Genomic DNA, 12,340 nt, shown 5'->3' with positions numbered 1-12,340 from the left:
CCTCTAGGAAGCCCCCTGAACATCTGGCAAGCATCCCTCAGCCAAGGTACCGTTGTGGAACGAGGCATGTACTTCTGGTGCTAGGGCTGGAGTGCTGGATGTACAGCCCGTTCTTTCAGTAAGGGTGTTTTCTTAGCGCCAACAAATGTGCTGGCATTGGAGCACATCAGTAGGTACTTACAGTACCTTTATGACAGTGGAAACTACCCAGCAAGGTAGCATGAGGGACAGGGAATAAACAGTTACATAAGAACATAAGAAAGGCCCTGCTGGATCAGACCAAGGCTCATCAAGTCCAGCAGTCTGTTCACACAGTGGCCAACCAGGGGCCTCAAGGAAGCCACAAACAAGACAAGTGCAGCAGCACCATCCTGCCTGTGTCCCAGCGCACCCAATATAATAGGCATGCTCCTCTGATACTAGAGAGAATAGGTATGCAGCATAACCAGTATCCATTGTAGCGGGAAAAATAATAAATAAAAAACAGTTAAGAGAGACAGAGAGACCTCAGACCGGAATTAGAAAAAGCCAGTGTTTATTCAGTAGCTACTGGGCTCAGCCTTGCTCTTGAGAGCATCGAAAGAATTAGCTGCGCGTTTTAACAAAGGGGTGCAACGTCTTTTCTAAGCTCATTATACATTCTAAAACATATTATCTATGCATATTTTAGAATAACTTGTTGGCTCAGAGTTCTAGGGGATGATTTCATTGGTTTATAATACAAATCAGAATACTCTTATTGGGTTACAACATAAGGAAAAATCATAGGTTTACAGAAATACAGCAATATTTTCATTGGTCTAGGTAATACTTGTTTAGAGTTATTGTTAGTGCACCTGGTATTTTATCTAGCTGCCCTCGCTAAAAGTTCCCAGACATCTTGTCTGCTTTGAGTAACTTTTCTCTGTTTTTCACCTTGGAGAGCTGAATAACAACTTTCTATCTCTGAACTAAATATATCTTTTTGGCCCCCTCCTTTGGAGTCCAGTGATTTTCCAAAAGGCCTACTGATTTTCTAAAAGCCTGCCACCTCACCATTCTAACTAATAGCCATGAATACCCCTCTCCTCCATGAACATGTCCACTCCCCTCTTAAAGTCCTCCAAGCTGGCAGCCATCACCACATCCTGGGGCAGGGAGTTCCACAATTTAACTGTTTCGTCATTCAGCTGTTTCCGCGAGGATTTCTTCCTTACTAGGAGCCGACGGGAGACTGTGGCCATTGATGCACTCAGCGATAAGCCCCCGTGCAGAGTTCTGAGAATTCAGATGGGGGAAACGTGCATCTAGAGAGCGGCGAATCCAAGGCAAAACCTCCCATGCGTAAATGGCTGTGTGTAGACAGGCTCCACATCTCACACCGCCTCGGAATTGTGGTTGTGCCGTTCCTTGATGAGGACCAAGATGCTAGTGTATGAGGAAGCTCAGTTCAAAACGTATTTAAGTTTTAAAGGCATGATTTTGGTCAATTCTATGTAGGCAATGGACTGCAAGGAGGAGCTGCCTTTGGATCATATTGCTCTAGACTAGAGCAATTTCTGCAGAAATGCCTGGAGCGCATCAGATCCCTCAAACCCAACTAACCCATTTATACCTAGGGTTGCCAGGACCCCTTGGCAACCAGTGGGAGATTTTTGGGGCAGAGCCTGAGGAGGGTGGGGTTTGGGGAGGGACTTCAATGCCATAGAGTCCAATCGCCTTCGTGGCCATTTTCTCCAGCCAAACTGATCTCTTATCGGCTGGAGATCAGCTGTAATAGCTGTGGCTCACAAAAGCTCCTACCCTACCAGAAAATATTTTTCACAGTGGGTAGCCGTCTGTTTGCAGTAGTCAAAAAGGGCAAGAGTCCAGTAGCACCTTAAAGACTAACAAAAATATTTTCTGGTAGGGTAGGAGCTTTCATGAGCTGTGGCTCACGAAAGCTCCTACCCTACCAGAAAATATTTTTGTTAGTCTTTAAGGTGCTACTGGACTCTTGCCCTTTTTGACTACAGAAAATATTTTTGTTAGTCTTTAAGGTGCTACTGGACTCTTGCCCTTTTCTACTAATGATAAGATAGAAATTGTTTATAGTGTATACTATATGAATGGAATGATATGATAGAATGTGAACTAGTTTGAAAAATAATTAAAAAAAAAAAGGGCGTTTCCCATTCGGGACTCGTTGCAAGGACTGAAGTCTCAACATTCCAAAGCTGGAGGAACCGGCCAAAACAGGCCGGACAAGGGGCATCCCGCCTCTGACGGTCATCTTTTCGGACCTGCCCTAGACGAAACGAATCGCGCCCACGGGAGAGTCCAATCTTTCCCTCCGATCTACACACAACCCCTAAGCCAAGCCGTCTCCCTTCTCCCCGCCTGCCGCTCCGATCCCGCCCCCTTTCTGCGTCCCCCCCCCCCCGCGCTTGCGGAGGAGATGGTGTCTCCCAGAACGCTGCTTTCTGTTTGCGGAAGGAACGGGGCTCGTTGGCCGCTGGGTTCTACTGGGCGGAGACGGGCTGTGCGGAGAAGCGGCTGCCGGCGCCGCCCTGGGGCAGGCTGGGGCGGGCGAAGGAGCGCAGCATGAGTGGGAAAGAGCCGCTGCTGGGACCCCTGAAAGGTGAGAGGCTGGAAGTGCGGGGCTGAGCCGAGCGGCACATCGGGGGGAGGTGGGAGAAAGCCAAGGCTTGGGGTGGGAAGGGCGGGGGATCTCACGCCGGTTGTAACAGGTGGCTTCTTAGGAACGTCGGACTGGAAGGCAGGTGAAGCTGTCCTAATTTTCTTTTTTTAATAATTTTTTTTATTTTCTTATTCAGTCACATTCAATGTCAATGTTGTCATCTTCAGAGTTACATAAAAGAAAACCGTTTCAAACTAATCCTCCTAATCAGGATTGACTTTTCCGACTTCCCCTCCTCTATCGAATTAATATCTATATAATCCCCTCTGTATTTGTTTTCTGATTCATTATAATTCATTATATCATTTCTATAAACTGCATATCATCCTATACACTTTAATTATTGAATACTTCATCCTTTCAACGTTGATCAGTTGAATTAGATTAAATCATAGCCTTTAACATTTCGAAGCTGTCCTAATTTTGGACCTAGTTGCCACGGGGGAGCAAATATCCTATACAGATATGAGGTTGGAAGGGATCCGTTCTATGGCAAACATTAAAACTCTCCCCACCCCAGTCCGGATCTGAAAGGGGTTTTTTTTTGCTCAGAAGTCCATCCTGTTTTAAGTGGAACTCGCGTGGCATCCAATGGATTTCTTGTGCCCGTTTTAATGGTGTTGTGGGATCGGAGAACTTGTGGATCCAAACCTGCCGGTCCTTGAAGCACTTTTCAATCTGTGCAGGGGCTTACACCCAAGTAATAAAACTCTTCTGCGATGGAAGCATCATGACGTTAAGTTTAGATGCTATAATGACAACTGTCATATATATTGCAGGAGATAATTTGGGGATAGTTCCCCTCTTTTGTACAATATTCTTATGTTAGGGAATTCCTAGGGATGCAGGCAAGATGCTCATCCAGTCATGACTTTGCTACCAGCAACTCAACTTTCCCTGAAAAGATCCTGCTTAGCTACTATCCAGTTTTCCAGTCTGAAGCTCTGGCTGCCTTTGATACCAGAGAAAACTAGATTTTTTTTACTAAAGGAAATACTGCTTCCTTATTGCCATGTTTACTCAAGATAATGAAATGACTCCTTTTGTTGGGACAGCTTCTAGGAGAAAGTGATGCAAGCCAGAGAACGCTGCAGAGCATTTTTCTGCGAAGTGAAAAAGTTAATAAAGAATTCTAACTTAGTTCAAAACGAACTAGGATATTTTTCTATAGAATAGTTTTCACCTTAAAACAAATCCCTCATGCATCAGTCTGCTGTAAACAATAGGAAATTGAGACAGGTGGAGGGGACATAGACTGTTCCAAAATTTGAAAACTTACAAGGTTAATAATTTTAGTTCTCAGGGATGGTTCACAAAGGACTTGTTAGACACTGTCCTGAAAAGCAACAGCTTTGATTATTTTTAATGGCATAACTATGAACAAAAAGCAACTGTGATGGTTTAAGCTTGCAAAATTCCCCTTATTTTGAGAAATGTCCTCATATTCCAAAACATGGCAACTTTATAGAACATAATGTATATCTCTTTTCCAAAACTTCCATACTCTCAGATCACTGTTTAAAACATAGTTGCTGTAAACAGAGCCCTGTGTCACCCTAAAATTCTAATCAATTTATTCTGGTGTGTGTTTCTGTAGGAAAGAAGCTTTTTCATTAGATAGCATTGATGTCTCCCTTCTCAGGTTAAATTATTTTTACTCCCAATATGATCCTGTTTCTGAGTGCACATCCCTTCCTCCATTAATCATTAGTTTAACTCAGGTATCTCTGAAAGGACTTTCATTCATAGGGTCGCCATGAGTCGGAAGCGACTTGACTGCACTTAACACACACACATCTCTGAAATAGGTGTGCATTTTCTGTGTGTGCAAGTTAAGGGGCACACAACACACTTTATTTGACAGGAAATTGCAGGGGTGGGGGATACAGAATTCACTGCAGTGAAATACAGGTGGTAAAAGAGAAGCTCTGCTACATCCAAAATATCACCAAAGAGTGAGTGATCTTTTGAGTTCCCCAGAACTTTTAATCACACTGGATGTTTAGTCCAAAAAACAAAAAAGGTGATAAAATAAGTTACTTGGGGCCTGGTCTGCAGTCTGGAGAATCTTAAAATGCAATTGAAGATGTCCTACAGAGGTCATTAGATTATGTGGTGCTGGATGGAGAATAGAGATTTTAAAACATATCTAAGGCTACTAGGATAGAGAAACAAAAAAGCACAACTTTTCCTTTGAGAATATAACAGGTTTTTTGTTTCCCCATTCCAGAAGCCTTTAGTGCATTTTAGAACCTTTTGCACTTAGCCCATCAAATTCAGTTAAAATATGAAGAACACACGTGTCTTGTAAAGCACAGGAAGATTGCTATTCTGTTGTAAATCAAGCTTCTCACATGGCTATTCAGAAATCTGGTTCAAGTATTTTGAGAACCGTCATTTATTTTTTTATACATGCCCACCAATAATGGGCAGAGGACTGAAAAGTGCTTAAAGGGGCACCTGTCAATTTGACCTCGGTTTGCAACATGTCCCGTTTTAAGACTAGGTGAAGACTAGCATATTTTCTGCCGTGCCCTAAAATGCTTCCCTCCCCGGCTTGTTATTTCTTCCATCCAACAAAATGAAGCGTTCTGGGGGAACTCAGCTTGCTCACCATTTTCTGATGTTTTGGTTGGTCCTAATAAAAAGTGCCGGGTTGCTGTGCAGAGGAAGGCACTGGCAAACCACCTCTGTTAGCCTCTTGCCATGAAAACCCCAAAATTGGTCGCCGTAAGTCGGCTGTGACTTGACGGCGCTTTACACACACACAATAAAAAGTGCACGGTGGTAGTAAATAATATTGTGTGTGTGTGTGTTAAGTGCCGTCAAGTCGCTTCCGACTCATGGCGACCCTATGAATGAAAGTCCTCCAAAATGTCCTATCTTTGACAGCCTTGCTCAGATCTTGCAAATTGAAGGCTGTGGCTTCCTTTATTGAGTCCATCCATCTCTTGTTGGGTCTTCCTCTTTTCCTGCTGCCCTCAACTTTTCCTAGCTTGACTGCCTTTTCCAGTGACTCTTGTTGTCTCATGGCGTGACCAAAATACGATAGCCTCAGTTTAGTCATTTTAGCTTCTAGGGTCAGTTCAGGATTGATTTGATCTAGAACCTAATGATTTGTTTTTTTTTTTGGCAGTCCATGGAATCCATATTGTTACACTACTTTTTTTTATTTCAACGGACTTACAGTCCATTTTGCCCAAGAATGTCTCTTATGTTGGCCTGTGGGACAAAAGGGTGGAGTTCAAAATTCTAAGAGAACAATCAATATTTACAGAACCCAGCCCTGTATAATGCATTCAGGATAGGTGACTTTGTCACTTTTATTCATTTATTTATTTTTTAATTGTGCAGTTCTTGTCCTCCAAGAGCACTTGAGATGGCTTACAGGCATAAAACAAGTGAGCTGTGGCTCATGAAAGCTCCTACCCAGAAATTTTGTTAGTCTTTAAGGTGCTACTGGGCTCTTGCTCTTTCCTACTGCTAGTGACAAGCTAACATGGATACCCATCAGGAGGCATAAAACAAATCACTATGGGCTCACCCCACCATGAAATTCCCCAGCACAGATCTTATTTAAATGGGCAGGAGTGGCCCTTCATGTCAGTGGGACTTGCTCAGAACGATGTCCCGGTGGATTGAATTGTGCCCTGTACTATAAAGCACCTTAATAGAAAGCCATGGAAATGACGATATCCCACACCTTCATAAGTAACAGCAGTGTACAAAACCCCCTCAGTCATTTGAGAGCTAGCCAAAGAAAAACCCCATCGCTTCATCAGGTTAAAAGAGAAAAATAGTTTTTAGAAACTATTTAACAATTGGGATAAAATCAGGAGAAAGCTGAGCATGCAGAAGAGGCCTAAAATGGAAGAAAGCAGCTAAAAGCAGTTTAAAGGCCAGTTGGAACTAGACATCTGAAGATGAGTGGCTATCTAAGGTGGCGGTCTACTTTGGGGAAGGAATTTCAAAATTGGGGCACCACCATAGAGAAAGTGCTTAAGAGATATAATTAGCTGAGAAGTCAGAATCCAGAGCAATGGGTTTCATGCAATGGGAAGTCAACAAGGTATGTTACCTGGGACTGCTGCTGCTTCTGGACCCCAACTTACTGCCTCTCACCACCCCTGCCCATGAGCTAAAGCACCTAATATTGCTCCCCTCCTTGTTTCCCTAGATACCTGTAAACAACGTATTGTGAGCCTTCATTCCCAGTGGGGCTTCCCAAATTCTTGAACGTCTTGAAAGAGTTGGGAAGGCCATATTGTGCACGTGCAGATTGCCAAGCTTTTTAAACAGACCCTTGGGGAACAAAGAAGGAAAGAGCGTTGGATGTTCTGGCTCCTGGTGGTAGGGCAGCACCAATGACAATGGGGTGGGGGCAAAGTGACAGAGAAGAAGAAGAAGAAGAAGAAGAATTGGTTTTTATATGCTACTTTTCTCTGCCTTTTAAGGAGAATCAAATTGGCTTACAATCACCTTCCCTTCCCCTCCCCACAACAGACACCCTGTGAGGTAGGTGGGGCTGAGAGAGTTTTGGAGAGAACTGTGACTAGCCCAAGGTCACCCAGCTGGCTTCATGTGTAGGAGTGGGGGGGGGGGAGAATCCAGTTCAGCAGATTAGCCTCCGCCGCTCATGTGGAGGAGTGAGGAATCAAACCCTGTTCTCCAGATCAGAGTCTATTGCTCCAAACCACCGCTCTTAACCACTACACCATGCTGGCTCCCCCCAAAATCTAATGCCAGAGCCTACCACCTCATTTTGCCTCATTATGGAGCCCATCATGATCACCTTATTATATCGATGGTCAGGGAAAGTCACATGAGGGAAGGTGCTTCTTCAGATTCACTAGGCCCAGACTGCTGACATACCTTCAATCACGCCCTGAAATAAATTGGTGGCCAGAGCAACTGAGCAAGAACAATCTTCTCTGTGCCCCAGCCATGTGTTAGGAGCCAAAATTCTGTACTGGCGACAGCATCTGGCCAATTTCAGGAGCAGCTCCATGTAAAGCACATTAGAATAATTAATCCAAGAAGCAAATTGTCCCTTCTAGAAAGAGAAGGGGGAATGTAGGGCATTTTTTTAAAAATTGCAAAATATATGTCATGATCCAGGCAGTGATATCTTTGTGACTTCTTGATAGCAGAGATCAACAACTTAATACTTCACGCCAGTCACCTACCATTACAATCCTCATCGTCACCCCAGAAGCAAAAAAAAAAAAAAAGTGGTGGGGAGATAGTGGCTTCTGTGGCATCAGGACATGCCAGCCAACCACTTTGGGGGACTGGAGTTAGGGAATTTGCTCATTCCCTGCTTAAAATGGGTACAGTTTTCTTCCACTGCACAATCTTTCTACTGATTCTACACCCTCATGGTTAAGTCTGGACAAGATGTACCATATCAGTGTCAGGGTTTTGCAGCTGTGGTGGAAATCACAGCGGACATATGGTGACCTGGTGGGCTTTTCAAGGCAAGACGTGCTTGGAGGTGGTTTGCCATTGCCTGCCTCCGCGTCACGATATTGTATTCCTTGGTGGTCTCCCATCCAAGTACTAGGCAGCATTGACCCTGCTTAGCTTCTGAGATCTGAGGAAATTGGGCTAGCCTGGGCTAAGGAGTCTGTATACTTTGTTCAGAATAAACATGCAGCTTTGCTTCATTTGCTAAATACTGGGAACCCAAGGAAATGTGCCAATTTTCAAGTTTGTGATGTCTGCGTAATCTTTTCGTGCTAGCTATAGGACACCTTTGCCCTGACCTGGATGGCCCAGGCTAGCCTGATCTCGTCAGATCTCAGAAGCTAAGCAGGGTCAGCCCTGGTTAGTATTTGGATGGGAGACCACCAAGGAATACCAGGGTTGCTGTGCAGAGGAAGGCACTGGCAAACCATCTTTGTTAGTCTCTTGCCGTGAAAACCCCAAAAAGGGGTCGCCATAAGTCGGCTGCGACTTGACGGCACTACACAGACACACAGACACACACACACACACACACACACACACACACACACACACAGAGGACACCTTTAAAAACAACAACAAAGGGCACAATCCAGTCCAACTGCCTGTTTCATATACCTTTTTATGTGCATTATCAAAGCGCCTGCTTTGCAAAAAAAGCGTATAGTCACTAAAGGCAAACTCAGCATTCATCTTGGTGTGTTTTGGCAAGTGATGCAGTTTACAACTACAGTGGCTGCAGAGGAAGAAACAATTATAACAAAAATGGGAAGAATAGATTTTAAATACTTCCGTCGGCAGTCTTTATTTTGAATGGGATACTTATTTCTGCGTTCTGTTTCCTCACAGGGTGCATTCGCTGTCTTCAGGAAGGCACTAGCCCTTGTACCGACACTTCCCCACATCTACAGCCCTTTTGTGAGACCCTGGAGATGATCCTTCGGAAAGGAATAAAGCGTGAGTGGGTTGTGTTTGTGTTGTGGGCGGATGTTTGTGGCATGTAGACATAGATAGATTTGGGGGGAGTTGCATAGAAAAGAGGGCAATAGCAGGACAGGACTGAAAAGGACCATGCGGCCCATATGACCCTATCAGTGTAACGTTTGTCAGACCCATATTATGTCATATGTCATGTTTATCTCTATAGTGGCAAATCAGGAAGGCGGGAGGCTCCACGTGGATGTATCACCCAATGGCATGTGAAAGCCAAATTAGAAAGGGGTGGGTGGAGCACCTTGTACTCATTTTACTGTAACATAAAAAGATATGAGAGAGATCTTGTTCTGAATTCCTCCTATTCTATGGTCAGAAAACCCATATTCTGCCACTGGAATAAAAAGGAGGCATTTCTACAGTACATACTGTTGAGGAGTCTAGAGCCCCCGTCTTACCTGGCGTCTGAGAAGACGCCCAAGGAGACAGTGGTGGAGAAGGAGCCTGGGACCTTGAACAGACGGCCTTCCTGCCTCGTAACTCCAGGCTTGTGTTTGGTGCAGATGGGGAAGTGCCACAAAATACCAAGTGCAGATGGCTCCTCAGCACAACCGATTAAACCCAGCCATTGCCCTGGCAACCAGCTGCAATGCTCTCCGCTGACAAGACAAGTAGTGGGCTGGGCCAGTTGCCAGAAGCAGCAGCAGCAGAAGAGTTGGTTTTTATATGCCAACTTTCTCTCCCACTTAAGGAAGAATCACACCGGCTTACAATCACCTTCCCTTCCCCTCCCCACAACAGACACCCAGTGAGGTAGGTGGGGCTGAGAGAGTATGACTAGCCCAAGGTCACCCAGATGGCTTCATGTGTAGGAGTGGGGAAACAAATCAAGTTCACCAGATTAGCCTCCGCCGCTCAAGTGGAGGAGTGGGGAATCAAACCCGGTTCTCCAAACCACTGCAAGGACTTTTTGCAGTCTGCGCAGAAACCGAGTTTGTCTACAGTAGAAAATGTTCACACCCACAGAGACGGTGATAGGCCTTTGTCTATACACAGATTGTTGATCCTTGCATACCGAGAACCAGGACCTTCCCCCTCCTTACTTGCCTTGCAGTGGTGGCAGCCAACAACACCACTTTGAACCCCCAGTGGCCGTGCCTGATGTAAATGTGCTCTAATTTCCATTTTCTCAGAGCTAGTTTTGTGAGGCTAAGAAAATCTCCCTGCATTCCAGAAACATAAAAATAATGCCAGTGGTGTTTGCTTGTGCAATGTAACGCACATCTGTGTTACCATTTTTGTCAACGAAAGTCTTCTTGTCTTCTGGCTCTTGAGAGCCAGGGTGGTATAGTGGCTAGGAGAGGTGGACTCTAATCTGGAGAACCGGGTTTGATTCTCCACTCCTCCACATGAGCAGTGGACTCTAATCTGGTGAACCGGGTTGGTTTCCCCTCTCCTACACATGAAGCCTGCTGGGCAACCTTGGGCTAGTCACAGTTCTCTCTGAACTCTCTCAGCCCCGCCTACCTCACAAGGTGTCTGTTGTGGGGAGAGGAAGGGAAGGAGATTGTAAGCTGGTTTGGTTCTCCTTAAAAGGTAGAGAAAATCGGCATATAAAAACCAACTCTTCTTTTTCTTCTGCAGAGCCAGTTCTGGGTTTCAAGAGGAGGGACTACTGGCACTGGATAGAACAACTTCCTCATCAGGTGACCCATCGCAGGTAAGTGTTCTGTAGGAGCAGCTTGTGAGGCTTCAGAGATAAGGGCAAAAGGGAGCCAATATGGGGCAGTGGGTGGGGTTGCCAGCTCTACGTTGAGAAATACCTGGAGATTTTCGGGGTAGAGCCTAGGAAAGGTGGGGTTTGGAGAGGGGGGGCTTCAATGGGGGATAATGCCATACAGTCCACCTTCCAAAGCAGATGTTTTTGTCAGGTGAACTGATCTGTTGCCTGGGGATCAGTTGTAATGGTGGGAGATCTCCAGCCACCACCTGGAGGTTGGCAACCCTAGGAGTGGGTAGAATGCTCAACTGTCTTGGTCCAAATCCCCATTCAGTCGTAAAGCTCACATTCTGACCTTAATCCAGTCACCCTCTCTCAGCTAAACCTGCCTCACAGGATTGTTGTGAGGATAAAAGGCCAACTGGAAACAGCTCACTGCGGCAAGGATAAGATAAAAATGTAAGAAACAAAAGAATCTTGGTTTCCCACTTCTTCTATTGCCCGCACTGTTTTTCTTTAATCTATTACTGTATAACCCATAAAGTGTTGTGATAAAGTTGTACCATACTTAGAAATAACCAGATTCAGATTTATTAATACGGCAAAGCCATTAAAATGTTCATATCAATTACAAGATAGAATTAAAAGATACCGTATTTAAAACTATGGGAGATGATTAGAAGCGCTCATGGGTTTTCATCAGATCTGGAGCCCTAATTTTGTGTGTTTTGCTTTCTCATTACCTTGTTTTAAGTTTCTATGGTAGCCATTCGGGGGGAAAGTATTTTCCTTTGGAGCAGAATTTATTGTTCCTTTAATAAGTAGTGCTGCTCCTTATAATGTTTTCCGGAAGGGATTGCAGGAGGTAGATAATTTTTCGGCCTGAATTGTAACCATTCCCATTTTGAGTGACACTTGGGCAACGTCCCTGTTTTGTTAAAGCAAGCTGAAACCACAAGTGGAGCTCAGGGTAACACTGTTTTCTCTCTTCCCTATAGCATGACCCTTCTGTCAATCGTGATTGACAAAACCAACTCTTGTGAGAAGGTGCTCACAGCGCAAGGCCGAGGGCGGCACTTCCTGCGTCAGGCTTTGAATGAGAAGCTACTAGCTGTAGCTATTCAGCAGCTGCTCAGAGCTCCCAAGTTGCTTGAGGTGGGAACATGAAATAATCCAGAGAAATTTTTAGAAGGGGGAGGGAGGCAGTTATAAGAATTAAATCTGAGACCTTTACTTAATGCGTGTTGTGTGTGTGATATGCCTGTGATAATATCCAAGTGATTGGATTCTCCATGTTTGCGGTCTTCAAGTAAGTTTTTAATCTCTCCCGTTTTGAGCAAGTACCAACTTGCCGTCGAACCTCAGGTAGTTTCCTTTTGGTTGTCTGACGTTAGTCCTGCAGTTATGCAGTTTGTGGCCAAATTCTAGTCTGTTCTAATAAGCTGGAGACACTTTCCTGCTATGTATCTCACAATGTTATTTTATTAGTGGCTTAATGTTCCTTTTACCATTTATTTGTAATTCTTATTGATATAGGAACTGTGATTATATTGTATGGCTCA

The 12,340-nt window shown here is 44.6% G+C and overlaps 1 protein-coding gene across 1 annotated transcript in view; it reads left to right on the top strand.

The window, feature by feature from the left end:
* Positions 1 to 1,319: 1,319 nt before the first annotated feature.
* Positions 1,320 to 12,340, top strand: part of LOC130476434 (uncharacterized) — a 28,077-nt gene continuing 17,056 nt past the window's right edge. Inside the window, exons 1-5 of the mRNA XM_056848377.1 lie at positions 1,320 to 1,412; positions 2,455 to 2,599; positions 8,975 to 9,082; positions 10,703 to 10,778; positions 11,777 to 11,933. Of these exons, the coding sequence (XP_056704355.1) occupies positions 1,320 to 1,412; positions 2,455 to 2,599; positions 8,975 to 9,082; positions 10,703 to 10,778; positions 11,777 to 11,933 (579 nt within the window). The remainder of the gene's footprint in view (positions 1,413 to 2,454; positions 2,600 to 8,974; positions 9,083 to 10,702; positions 10,779 to 11,776; positions 11,934 to 12,340) is intronic.

This window comes from Euleptes europaea, chromosome 1 (genome assembly GCF_029931775.1).
Source record: "Euleptes europaea isolate rEulEur1 chromosome 1, rEulEur1.hap1, whole genome shotgun sequence".
NCBI lineage: Eukaryota > Metazoa > Chordata > Lepidosauria > Squamata > Sphaerodactylidae > Euleptes > Euleptes europaea.
This window is presented reverse-complemented; position numbering and strand designations above follow the sequence as displayed.